We start from the raw sequence: 14,517 nt of genomic DNA on the forward strand, positions 1-14,517 counted from the left end.
GCACCGAGGAGTAAGTCTTGGCTCTTCTAAGAGAGGATTCCACCACCATGGAATGATGAGAAAGTTGAAGCCTCTCACATCCCAGAGTCCATCTTCTTATTGTCTTGCTGTACTGTGGTCAAACTAAAGGAAATCCAATGTCTTGGCCCTGGAGCCATCCTCCATCTCCAAATCAAATGGGTTGAACTTAGCCATCTCCCTGACGAAGTCCAAGAAGGAAAGCTCTTCTGGAGGGGATTTTCTCCTTTTATGTGGCGGGGAAGGTCAGAGGCGAGAGCAAGGGATTCCTCTGACAACAACCTCTAGTACCTCCTCAGACACCCAGGAGCGATCTAAAGTAGACTCATAAAAGTACTGCCCTGGCGATATCGGAGTCTCTGCCTACCTCGTATGAATGTCACCATGATCAGGCTTTGGCCAGGGGCATCGAGATACCAGACACCCCTGGTGTCCCGAGGAGGCTCCACCCCCCCGCCACAGTGGCTGGTTCAGTACATGTCTGTTACAATACCCTTCAACGCTCAGTGTTGATGTGCTTCCCACAGGACCTCCAGAATTGGCTGAAATACCCGAGTAGTTATTGGCACTAATGCCCTTAATGCTATGGCTTCCTGCTGAGCAAATAGACACCCCACTGCCTGAAGCTGCTCCTCAAGGTTACCATCAATGAAGGCTGGAGTTCAGCTGGGTTGGTCATGTCCTTCAAAAGGTATCGGGGCAATATCAGCAACTTCGTCTCAGCTCAATGAAGGCTGGTGTGCCCCATTCAGATCCTGGGAAGGTGAGCAACTCTCACAAGGGGGCGCTTTGAGGACACTGGTGACTTCTGTCCCTCGATGCTCTCAATGCTATGCCTCAAAGAGGATGGATGCCAATCTTCTTAGCTTTCACCCAACACGTTATCAAAATCCCTTGGCGTCAACAAGGATGGTGGCAAATTCTTCCTTGCCCTCTAGAGAGATCAGCAGATGCACAATCCTGGTGACCCACTATTGATGCTTGATGTTGATGAATATAAAGGCCCTCTCGATGTCAACACATCCCTAGTGTCTGGATGCAGCTCCCAAAGCCACAGAGACCAATGCCAAAATCGATGGACCAGACTTCTGAGCGCTAAAAATTTCTCATGCTGCTTCTCTTCAACCCAGATGCTGAGCTACATGGACCTGGGTCTGACTCAGTTTGGCCCGTCTTATGTGCTTGTGTTACAAAAGATGACTTCTTTCCTGAGAGGGACTAGCAGACATGTAGAAGTTTCCCAGCAAATATAGGGTAACTCTGAACCATCTAGTAAGCCATTATTAAAGTGATTTGGGGAAAATCCACTGCTTATTTCTAGGATAAGCAGCATAAAATGTATTATACTTTTTTGGGATCTTGCCAGGTACTTGTGACCTGGATTGGCCACCGTTGGAAACAGCATGCTGGGTTTGTGGGATCTTCAGTCTGTCCCAGTATGACAATACTTACATACTTACTATAATGGTATTTCTCAGGCAGCCATAAAAAAATGGATATCAACATGGGTCTACAAAAATAATAGATTTATTAAGGTTTAAGCTTGCATGGACAAGAGTCCACTTTTTCAGATGCTTCTCAAATCTAGTGAACTACAAGGCAACACCAGCTTCTGTGTTGTAAAGAGATTAGCAGAGAACACCCCTCTGGAAATTTTATCACACATGCAGGCAGACTGCTCTGTAAGTGCAATTGTAATTAAGCAAAACCTGCCCTCAGATTTAGAAAGGAAAGCAGAATACTTAGTGGTAATAAACTTTCTTTAAAAGAAATTTAAAAATTACTCCTTACCTCACCAGCAAGGTTATTTTATCTCAAACTAAACAACAGAGGAAACCTTGTCACAGGCAGTGTGGACTGAAAACAATAAATAAACCATCAGTCTATCAACCAGAGCTTTATTTTTACCTGCAAGAAAATAACAACGCCAGGTCTTGTATGGAAAATGGAAAAGACAGTGGTGGTAGTAAACAGAGGACCTTCTCAAGTATTAGGAGGGGGGAAAGGCACTCCAGGGACTACACCACCTCCACACCACCTTATGTAGGGGTTCATCGTCCATCTCCCCTACATAAGAGTCACCAAAGACACCCTCATTCTCTACCTTAAACAATTCCTAGGAAAGTGTTCAAGACTTTCAGATAGCAAAATAATGGCTAAAGTTTAGGAACCACATTCTTACATTCAGTTTTTCAAGTGTTGTAAGAAGCAGAAATGAGGATCTTTGCAATAACTGCTACCAAATGTGGCTAGTTACAAGAAAGAGAAGACAGCATTGCTCAATAATGCAAGTAAAAACAGACTGTAATAGATAAATCAAAAGGTTTAGTGTCTTACTGTATTACCAAATCTATGGAAGGGCTGGACAAAAATTGAAATAAGGTTACACATAAAATCCCCCTTTCCTTCTCATTTATTAATATTTGAAGTAATTTCTGCCTCAAACAGTGGCTTGGGAGGGGGAAAACTGTGCACTTTCATGTAAGAGATCACAATTTGATTCTCAGGCCAGTCAGGTGCCCTTTCAGAATGTTAAACACTACCCATGAGCCTGCTAGCTCCCGGCACAAAATAATCACTCCTCCTGTACCAACACAAATCACTGCAGTTCTAATAAAGATAAGAGCACAACTTCAGGGGCTGTTTCTATGGAGAGAGCTTGCGAGAGTGAACACACTGCAATCATTACTGCTTCTGGAACTGCTGTTTCTTGCTGTATCTTAATCAGATATGGAACCAGTGTTTCAAACTGTGATACTAGACTCCTTGTAACCTGACTAATCACACTGATGCAACAAGAGAGTGACTGCAGCAGCACAGAGAGGGAAGCCAGAAGAGAGAAGGCTGAGGGGCTTACACGTAATATCTCTGGAAATAGTAGACCAGAATTAGGTAAAGCATGTTCTCTTACATTTTGCTATATTATCTCTTCTCCTACAATAAACCGCTTTCTTTTATTATTGCCAGTCTTTAAAAAAAAAAAAACACATACAACTATAATTTACTATGGCTAGCACAATAAAGCAGGTAATATAAAATGCAGAATAAATCCTAGGCATTATATACATTCCTATTTACAGAAAAGATAAAAACAGAAGACTGCAACTTCTGATGAATGGCTTGCTCTGAAACTCCAACCTTTACTGGCCAGACTGGGATTTTCATTGTGCTCCCGTAAAAGTCTCTCTCCTCCTGCCCTGGAAGCTGGGTCTTTTAAGTCCTCCTTTTTCTCCTCCTCTGACCAGCTTGGCTGAGATATCTGCTATTTGGCCTTCTACTAAACTGCTTCTTAAAATCAACCAGGCAGTCTGTGACCTCCGAAATAGCAACAAAAGCTTTGATGGGAGAATCACTGAGCTGAAAGTCAGGAGTAGGGCTGCAAGCATGGTGACTGCATTCGGCTGCTTCATGATCATCCTCTACATCAGATGCAAACAATCTAGAAAAAAACAAAAAAACAATGTAAGGAGAGCAATCACCTGGGCTGAGTTAACACCTTCTCCCTCTATCCCATGCACAGCTTGGCATCACCTCTTCCACCAGCCTGAAATCACACTGTCATCTCCTTTCTTCACCACAGTTTGCCACTACCCTCTACCCTGCTCATTCCCTACACAAAGGCACCGCAGCCTTCTTCTTTCCCTCTGTGTCTCTCCTGGCACAGGTTATCACCCCTTCTCCACCATCCCCTCCGTGTAACAGGCTGCAGAGTATAAGTGTCCAGAAAAACAATGACAACTCTACAACCGGGTGGTAGGATTCGCTGTGATATCCTATACAGCTAAGACCCCCAAACAGTCAGTCGCAGCACAAAGCTGAATCCAGCAACGTAATCAACCACTGCCAATACACAGTGCAGGAGAAGCAACCCAACTCACCTTTGAGTTCCTAATTCTGGGGCACTGCTTTTCACTTCAGCATCTGTCACAGAAACAGGAAAAAGTCCATAAAGTTTTCAAAGAAAGCTCTACATCTTGACATGAGAGAAAGCATACAATGAGGCTAATCTAATCAAGTGCAGGAGGCTTAGTGCAGGTTCTGATCAAGTTTTCTGGACTATTATAGCTGCCCTATGCAGAAAGGAATTTCGCACATAGGAATTATGTCAGTCTTTGCACACTGTGCAGTTGAATCCAGTGCTAATGAAAGTATTAGCTATCAAATCCAGATGCAAAGAACTGTGCAGAAGCTCCAAAGACCAAACAAACTTCTTGGTTTTAGAGCTTTTAACTTGTGGTCTGTGGAGGAGGTAGCTAGCATTAGTCAAGATTTCATGCCTGTTTCTTTTCTTTCATGCAAACATGAAGCATCTACAACTCAAGAGGATGCATTAAAAAAAAAAAAAGTGATGAGGAGCTGAGGGAATCACATCGCCAAATGCATGGTTAAGAGAGAGGTGCACCAGCTAAAGCAATCAACTGCAGAAATTATACGATACGTTCCAATAATATCTGTGCACAGAAGAGCATTCTAGACATGCCTGTATATGAATTTGGCTGCTAATGCATGCCTGTGTGTGCATGTTTCCATGTTGATCGGCATACTCTCCCATGTTTGAGCACAATTTTGTTACAGTATTTGGCACAAATATTTTTTTTTTCTATTGGGCTACATCAGCCCCAATGTTTGAATGTGTGCAAAAAGAGACAGGAACCCATCCTCAGTGCTGGCTACTGATGAAGAAAAGGCCTTTGGTAGGTCTATGGGCCATTTATGTTGGCTACTTTAAGGTATAGAGAAGAAATACTTGACTAGTTATGTGGCATCTATAAGCAACTATTAGCTTGTTTAAATATTAACAGGGAATATACGGGGTCACGTGACGCGATGAGCGGGAGAAGACGCTGAGTGCGCAGCTCCTGCCTTCCCTTAGATTCTTTATCAAAAATTCGTCCTAAAAATTGGATACAATACCCCACAAACGAAGGTAAACGAAGAGTGCTTAAAAGGAGAAAAGTTTAATACCAATTTGGAGGAGAATGACATCTAAGATTACCAGAAAAGATAGAGAAAAGACCCGGCCGCCCGATGACAAGATGGCGGCTCCGGCGAGCCCGGGGACATCAGCGGTGGGATCCGCGTGGGCAGCCGAGATTGTTGGGGAGGTTACTCAAGCATTGGAAGCCATATTGGAGAAAAAGCTGGGAGCGCTGGATAACAAACTAGAACAACTACATAATAGCGTAACGCAGATACAATTGGACATGGGACAATATCAACAACGGGCAAGTGATACGGAAGATCGTGTGGACAAAGTGGAAACAGAAGTAAGCCGCTTACAAAAACTAGTAGCTACTTACGCCGATAAAATCGAGGACCTCGAAAACAGATCGAGGCGTAACAATCTTCGCCTCGTGGGGCTTGCTGAAGATTTAGGAGAACGAGACCTGGCCAAATACCTTGAGACGTGGCTTACCAAAGAACTACAACTACCAACGGAGCTGGGCCCGCTGCGAATTGAAAGAGCGCATCGGCTGGGCCTTAAGCAGGGAGCAGAAGGGCGGCCCAGGGTAGTTATTTGTCGCATACTTAATTTTGCCCACAAGGTAGCCATTTTGCAGGCGATGAGAGGTGGAAAAGATCTACACAGTGGCAATAGGAAAGTATTATGCTTTCAAGATTACTCTGCCGCGGTAGCGGCGCAACGAAAGAAATTTTCCCCAGTGTGCTCGGAGTTGATACAGCGAAAAGTTAGATTTGCACTGATGTATCCAGCGAAATTGCGAGTAACCCACCAAACGGGAAATAAAATATTTACCACAGCAGAGGAGGCGAAAGAGTTCCTAGATCAACTGGAAGGAGAAAAATGAAGTGCTACTAAGCTCAAATGAAGAATATATAAAACTAGAAGAGATAAATAACCAATGCACCAATTGGGGGCACTAAGCTCAAGAGATCTCAACAGAAAGACAATGATAATTAATAGTATTCTCACCCTGAAGCTGAGACTGTGTTTAACCAACATAGCAGAACAGATATGGGTGTAAACAGTAGAAAACATCAACGAAAGAATAAAACACAGAACTCAACTATGAACTTGGTCCCAATGGATGACTCTACATTATAAGGGAGGCTGAGCTTACAAAAAAGGATACAGTAAGACTGAACTGAAATACAGACTGAGCAATTTTGAAGAAGAGCCCCAACTAAACTCACTAATTTAACTATAACAAATATCTTGATTCAATCTGACAGCAGTTAATACAGAGATGAAGAAAGGTATGATGAACAATTTGTTAAGCTGTTGTTACTATTAAACTAAGCGCAGAATTTTGGATTCAAAATAGGTATGACTATTATGGAAATAGTAAGACATAAGAAGCAATTTTAAAGAGAGCTTTAAAGAGGATGTTGGGGCTTAGTTGGAAGGACCCAAATCATATACGTGGGACTATAATTGACATAGAAGAAAATGTTATAACCATAGAAGCCCTGGATTACAAATGAAGTTGTCTTATGGCAGGAACGGGACATAGATGATGAAACACTGATCTGGCCGGTGGAAACCATATAGGTTTATGAGAATGATCATCATAGACTTATTGAACTAACCTAATAGCAGATAGTACAAGGAAGAAGAGAAGAATGTTGAGTAATTATAAAACATTGCATTGATATTTATGTTAAGTTGCACTGTATGGTTAAAGGTTAAAATGTGTTAGTAATCGATAGAGGGGTCAAAAATATGTAAAAGATTCATCAGCGAGCTAATATATAGAGGGAAACAGTAGGACGAATATATTGCATACAAATGAGAACAGGGGGAAAACAAAAAAGGGAAAGGCGTCGAAGGTGACCTAATTCCAATAGGAATAGAAGGGGATAGTAGGGGGGGAGAGGGGATTCCCAGGGGAAGGGAAGGGACAGGGGAGGGGGGGAGGGAGGGAGGGTACAGGAGACATTACCAGAAAACACAAGTGATACCTGAAAAGAAAGATAGATTATTCGCCCGATTATTTGAACAGGGGGGGGGGGGGGGGGGGCTGGAGGCTGGGCTGGCTCCTCTCGGACATCAAGATCATGTAAATATGGAGATGGAAGGCCAAGGCAGATACACTAATTAAGGTTATTACATGGAATGTTGGGGGCATCCCTTCGCCTATAAAAAGATCAAAAATCTTAAGACACCTCCAAAGGCTTAGGGCTGACATAGCCTTTTTACAAGAGACACATTTAACTGCAGAAGAACATGCTAAATTGAATAAATGGTGGGTGGGGGAATGTATGTCAACAGCAGCGGTGGGGAGAAAAAGGGGAGTAGCAATTCTAATTAGAAAAGGAATAACAAATCACATTCATAAGATAATCCAGGATCCTGAGGGACGTTATGTGTTAGCTATTGTCACAATTAATAGACAAAAACTCTTATTGGGCAGTATATACGCCCCAAATGTCCTAGATCTTAAATTCTACAAAAAATTAGTGGCAAAAATAGCACGTTTAGAATCTATACCAATAATACTAGGAGGAGATTTTAATATGACCTGGGACCCACAAGTGGACCGATCGCACCCTCCGGCAACAATCCACCGTACACAAACTAGAGGACTACCTGAATTGTGCACTACACTAGATCTCATAGATATATGGAGGACGTTGCATCCTGGGATCAGAGAATATACACATATGTCAAGAGCTCATGGTACCTCTTCCAGGATTGACTACCTATTAACATCAAGCACATTATTTCCCACAATTAGAGACGCTGATATAGGACCATGCGTTATCTCGGATCATGCGACGGTACATATGAATTGGATGGGGGGAGGGGAAGAAGAGAAATTTCGGGGGTGGACGTTCCCAACGTATTTAGTAAATAATGTGAGATTTCGAGAACATTTACAAACGAAATGGGCAGAGTATAAACATTTTAATGAAGACACAGTACTAACTTCAACTAGTTTTTGGGAAGCTGCAAAGGTGGTCTTGCGGGGAGAAACTATCAGTTTTACTACCCAATACAAGCGTGCAAGAGATAGGGAAATCCTGCGATTGGAGAAACAAATGAGAGAAGTAAATAGACATTATGGCTTAAATCCTTGCCCTCGGCTTAGACAGGAGATATTAGAAATACAGGCGACTTATAACTCCTTATTACATGATAGGGAAGTGAAATCCCAAACATATTATAGATTCCAATTGTATAAATTTGGGAATAAGGGAGGGAAACTTCTGGCAAGAGTTATTGCCCCTAGATACGCTTCCAGAAATATCACTAGTATTAAAACACAAGAGGGAAATGTGATACATTCCAATAAAGAAATTAGACAGGTATTTAAAACATATTATCAACACTTATATAGTTCCACAGAACAAGAAGGGCTATCAGGCACGCAATATCTCCAAAACCTTACGATTCCACAGATAAATGAACATGACTGCAATCTACTGAACGCGGAGATTAGTGAGGATGAGATCACATGGGCTATAAGACATAGCAAGATGGGTAAAGCGCCAGGGCCCGATGGATACAAAGCAGAATTTTATAAATTAATGGGAGAATCGATTGTACCTACATTAACTAAAGTGTTTAAAGAATGGATATCAAAAGGTACATTACCTGAACATTTAAATCTAGCGCGTATAATTGTGTTTCCAAAGCCTAATCGAGATGAGCAACTAGTAACATCGTATCGCCCTATATCGCTTATTAATCATGAAGCAAAACTATTTGCAAAAATTTTAGCAAATAGACTAGGCCGTGTTCTCCCAAAAATAATCCATGAAGCTCAAGTTGGCTTTGTGCAGGGTAGGTCGGTAGCTAGGAATCTCAGACGAATTTTGACATCATTGGAATATTTAGAGCACACTAATGAACAAGCTTTAATGATTAGTTTTGACGCTGAAAAGGCGTTCGACAAAGTGGAATGGTCTTTCTTATATGAGGTGATGGAGGGATATGGTATAAAAGGAGAGTTTGTACAGGCTATTAAAGCTTTATATGCAGACCCTCTAGCGCAGGTAATGGTCAATGGGAACTTATCTGAGGCAATTCATATAGGCAGGGGAACGAGACAAGGCTGCCCGCTATCGCCCTTACTATTTGCACTATATCTAGACCCTCTAATTAGGGATATTCAAGAATGCCCAGCGGTGCCTGGAGTAGACATACAACACCAGCAGTTCAAAATGGCTGCATTTGCAGATGACTTGCTCATTATTTTAAAGAACCCAAGAGAAGCGCTGGGTAATTTATTAGAGATTTTTATGGAGTTTGGAGACTACTCGGGATTCACGCTAAACCTTGACAAATCAGAGGCCTTAGCTATAAATACAGATGCCCATAGCCTATGGCCCATAGATTTCCCTCTAAAGCGGGCAACTAAATCTTTTAAATATTTAGGGATTATATTACCGGTAAATACAAGAGATCTCTATGATTTAAATGTTAGCAAACTCAAAGAGCAGACCATGCACCAGTTAAACTCTTGGCAAAATCTTACGATATCCTTGACAGGGAGGATATGTTTAACAAGGATGGTAATAATGCCGAGGTGGCTGTATGTTTTACAAGTTCTACCACTAAAACTCAAGCAGACTGACATAAAATACTTTTATAAACTTCTGAGAAAATTCTGTTGGGCTGGGAAAAGGGCCAAACTTCAATTGAAATTCCTGTTAGGAGGGTGGAGACAAGGGGGAATGGGGATTCCAAATATCAAATACTACAATATGGCTTGCCTGCTAAGACAGGTTAGAGATTGGGTAATGAATGCATCGGATCATACACCACTTGAGTATGAGATAGTGTACTTCGCCCCATATAATTATCTAGCGTTATTACATACCCCGAATAAGATACTCCCCCATAGATTTAAACATAGTGTTTTGCTCCAGCCTACTAGGGAAGCGTGGAGATTTATAGGGAAACTTCTGGGGGGAGACCCCTTTAATACAGAGCTATTAACTATAAGGGGCAACCCGATGTTTGTACCGGGGATAGAGAATCAAACTTTTGTCATGTGGGAAAGAAACGGCATAGCAATTATGCAAGATATATTGGGGGGTGATGGGCATATCAAAGCAGTAACACAAATGCAAACTAACGCACAATGGAGGGATTATTTTGCGCATAGCCAACTCACGCACTATGTGCGCACACTAAATACAGATGAGATTAAGAAACACTTAGGTGAGAAAATTAGAAAATTCTTTGAAGAAATAGCTGAGGAGGTGCCATCAATCTCCAGTATACACCTGAAATTGTGGGGACTGATGCCTGAGAGAGAGTTTAGTCAACTCCGTCAGAAATGGGAAACAGATATAGGCAAGGCATTGACAGGTTGGAATATTGTAAAACAAATACAGGATATGCCCAGAATAGTAGGAGGGGCTAACCTAAGGGAATGTGCGTTTCGCATATTGCATAGGGCTTATTTTACCCAGACACAACTATACAAATCAGGGGGCATCCATACCGCTACCTGCCTGAAATGTCAGAGGGCAGATAATACGCTATATCATGCGATATGGGCATGCCCTGCAATAAAAAAATACTGGAGACATATAGCTGTATTTCTATCTACAACTGTCAATTGTGATATTGCATTGAACCCTCTATGTCTAGTGCTAGATAAACATGACGCCTTTCCCAGGCTAAACAAAGATAAAATGATGCTATGCCGCAAAACATGTCTCATTGCCAAGAAATGCATAATGCAGCACTGGACCTCTGCACACCCTCCGACTTTCTGGCATTGGCGGAACCAGGTACACCAATTGCTCACTTGGGAAGCGAGAGAGGCAAAAGGGACATACAAACGCAAAGAGCGCTTTCTAAAAATCTGGGGGTGTTATCTGGATGGGATGACTCACAGAGGGAGAAGTCGAATTCTTAACAATCTGTAATATTTGTTTTTTCTTTTTTTTTTTTTTGTTTGTTTTTGTTTGGGTGTCAATTGTGATAACAGAAGACTTATCTATAGGTAAATAGGGGGGGAGGGGGATATTATGATCAAGATGTGATATTGGTTATAATATATAGCCGAAACTGGAGGATAACAAATGAAAACACATAAGTCATCGGAGGTTGATACTATTACACTTTATTATGTAAATGATGTTAATCCTTTCTTTTGGCAATAATATCACAATAATATATCAGTTGTTGGAAAGGAGGAGTGGGGAAGGGAGGGAGGGGAGAAAGGGGAACATGGGGGGGGGGGGGGGGGGGGAAAAAAAATTATTACAAACAAGTTGTTGATGATATAATTAGATGACTGCGTTGTATATATACTCATTTTGGTGTTGTATAATGGTCTGTTATTACGATAATATAATAAAAAAGTTGAAACATAACAGGGAATATACTTTCAACTGAAGCATGCAATTCAATGTTTGTTCCAGAAAGGGTCTTTCTTCAAACCTGGACAAAGTTGACCCTCGACCCCCGCACCAGGAACAGCTTTTGCTCCAGTTCAAGGGGTTGCTAATTATCAAAGGCCAACACCAAGAACAAAAGATCTCTGATCCCATCCCCACCTGGACTTGGAATGCTGTCCCAACTCCCCCTCCTACCTGCACACTTGGGTTCAGATTGTTCCAACATACTGAGCAGTCTTCCTTCACTTCTTCCCACCTCCTGCCAAAAAAGAACACAAAATAAAAGCACAAACTGCAAGCTGACCATCCACTGAAAAACAAATAATGCATCCGAAAGAAGGAAAGCTGCAACAGCCTTTGCAACGTCTGTTACCAAAGTGGATATATCAGCTTTCCTCAGTGAGTTGAGCTGTGCAATAGCTGAGGGTATTGGAGGGAAAAAAAAACAAAACTCTGCCACTCAAAAAGGCACCAGTTGTATAAGCACATCGTGATGTTTCTCACAATTCTGCACCGAAACACTTACTGTTATCCTGAAGCAGGACCTCCAGTACTCAGTCACACAGCACAGATTCATCTTACATTACAAATGCTGTATTAGTCTCTCTTACTCACCTTGGCACTTCTCAGCCTGCGGCTTCCTTCAGTCTCCAGGACAGCAGTCTGTAGGCAGTTGTCCACATGGCTTTGGTACTCACGCAGAAGCACCAAGGACTTGCATACGTAGCATTTCTCACTCCTGTAGAGTCAAAAGATAAGAGAGACAAGGGAATTCAGCAGGGCTCCCACTAGAGGCTCCAGAAGAGCCTACCAAGAGAATCCATTGAGAAGTCTCCACTCAGAAATAAATTTTAAATAAACATAAGAAACCGTCATTTTATACATTTTTTTACATTTTATATAAAATTTTGATTATTTTAATTTTTATTGAAGTGAAAACTACAAGACGATGATTCTGGTACAGCACTAGCCTGCTCACATAGGTCAAACTAGAGGACACACAACTTCCCACCTACATCTAACCTAACGTCTGTGTCAGATTCACTCCTGGAAAGAGAGGAAGAAGACTCTGCTGCTCTCTCCAGTCAACACATCAACATTAGGATGATTCTGAACCCATTATTCCTGATAACTTGAAGCGCTTTACAGACCAACAGAAGATGCATAAGCTGGGAAAGGAAGTTGTTAGAAAGCAGATGTAAATATGAAGGCAGTGAGCAGAATCTGATCCCGCAGAACTAGGCTTTGTTACTGGGTTTCCAGTGAATGATTATTTTGTTCTGCTTCTGAAGATATTGCAGCAGGTTAAAACTATAAATGAACAATTCTGGACTGTTTCATCAGGATGTTCTACAAGCACACCATAGCTCAAGGGTAGCATATGCGAGCCAACAACAAAAAAAAAGTAGCCACTCAGCTGGGTTCTTCCTCATCCCCATGTGGTAATGGGGCTCCTAGTCACCCTTAACATGTCATAAGTAGAGCTATAAAGAAAATTAAAAAGAATTACAGTAGCAGCACTTGGGAGAGACTGCTGGTTAACAGCATGTCTGTGGAAGGGCGTGGCTCTGCTCCAATGACATTAAGTGAAGAAATATTTTCACTGGTTTGTTTTTAATTTACTATTTAGTAGTGTCATTGAATGCCCCCTAGTCCTACAGTGCAGGGCAGACTTCTACGGTCTATGCCCTGAAAATGGCAAGGACAAATCAAGATCAGGTACACATATGAAGTATCACATACCATATGTAATGAGTTTATCTTGCTGGGCAGACTGGATGAAATGTACAGGTCTTTATCTGTTGTCATCTACTATGTTACTAAGGGTAAATTAGGCCTTACCTGCTAATTTGCTTTCCTTTAGTCCCTCCGGCCCGGCCCAGAATGTGACTGATGGGTTGTGCACGCCTTCCAGCAGGTGGAGACAGAGAAACAAAACTGTGACTCTAGCGAGCCAATAAGAGCCCTTGACAGCTAGAGAAAGATCCAGTAATAAAGTACCACAGCAGAAGTAAAGCCACAGAAGAAATACATAACCTGTGCATCCAAAAACCTGAGCAGCCACCGGCACATTGCCATCATAGGGTGAGTGCCTCTAAACATATCATGGCCCTGCAAAACAGGGCATTTAGTAAATCAGAAAAACATTTTTTTTTTTTATACAGAAATAAACTGGCAACACAGCTCCAAACAAAGAAATCTCTCTCAACTTCTGAAAACACAGATATCTGAAGGGAGGGATCTGGGCCGGTCCGGAGGGACTAAAGGAAAGCAAATTAGCAGGTAAGGCCTAAATTTACCCTTCTTTAGCATCCCTCCGGACCGGCCCAGAATGTGACTGATGGGAAGTAACAAAGCAGTGAAATTATGGGAGGGACCCCTGTAGCCCCGCCGACAAAACGCGCACTCCGAAAGCAACCGCCGATGACTGAGGACATCCAAACGGTAGTGCTTAGAAAAAGAATGCAAAGACGACCAGGTCGCCGCCCTACAAATGTCTTCCGGAGGCACCAGACAATGCTATGCCCAAGAGGCTGCCTGACCCCTTGTAGAGTGAGCCTTAACATGCTCTGGAACAGGTTTCCCAGAAAGAAGATAAACTGAGGCAATCATTTCTTTAAGCCATCGAGAAATAGTGGGTTTAGAGGCCATGAACCCTTTACGCGAACCTCCACTCAGAACAAACGATCAGATCGCCAAATGTCATCAGTAGACTTGACGTAGTGTTTCAACACCCGTTTGACATCCAAACACTTCAAATGCCGCTGCTCCTCGGAGCCGGAGAAAGAACCTTACAGAGGCAATACCACTGGCTGAAAAACATGAAACCGAGTCACAACCTTGGGGAGAAAGGAAGGAACTGGCCGCAAAACTATGTGATCGGAGCAGAACTCCAAAAACAGCGATCTACACGACAACGCCTGCAACTCTGAAACTCACCTAGCCGAAGCAACGGCCACCAAAAATACTGTCTTCAGAGTCAAGTCCTTCAGAGTACAGGAGGACAAAGGCTCAAAGGGAGGCTTAGTGAGAACCGAAAGCACCAAAGTCAGATCCCAACGAAGAAAGGAACAATGAGACGGGTGACGAAGTCGATTAACCCCCCTCAAAAAACGCACCACATCTGGATGACTAGCTAGAGACCTCCCTTGGACACCACCACGAAAACATGTGAAC

At 42.4% G+C, this 14,517-nt stretch overlaps 1 protein-coding gene across 3 annotated transcripts in view; it reads right to left on the bottom strand.

Moving 5' to 3' along the window:
• Window positions 1–1,546: 1,546 nt before the first annotated feature.
• UIMC1 (ubiquitin interaction motif containing 1) overlaps window positions 1,547–14,517 on the bottom strand; it is an 87,638-nt gene continuing 74,667 nt past the window's right edge. For 2 of the 3 annotated variants that reach the window (XM_030211735.1, XM_030211736.1), the window contains 4 exons: window positions 11,956–12,079; window positions 11,536–11,599; window positions 3,897–3,939; window positions 1,547–3,457 (listed from right to left, as the gene is read on the bottom strand). In XM_030211735.1, coding sequence (XP_030067595.1) covers window positions 3,232–3,457; window positions 3,897–3,939; window positions 11,536–11,599; window positions 11,956–12,079 — 457 coding nt within the window. In that variant the 3' untranslated portion in view covers window positions 1,547–3,231. Of the gene's footprint in view, window positions 3,458–3,896; window positions 3,940–11,535; window positions 11,600–11,955; window positions 12,080–14,517 lie in introns of those variants that run through there. The other variant, XM_030211737.1, reaches the window with a different exon arrangement.

The sequence above is a fragment of the Microcaecilia unicolor genome, chromosome 8, assembly GCF_901765095.1.
Source record: "Microcaecilia unicolor chromosome 8, aMicUni1.1, whole genome shotgun sequence".
Classification (NCBI taxonomy): Eukaryota; Metazoa; Chordata; class Amphibia; order Gymnophiona; family Siphonopidae; genus Microcaecilia; species Microcaecilia unicolor.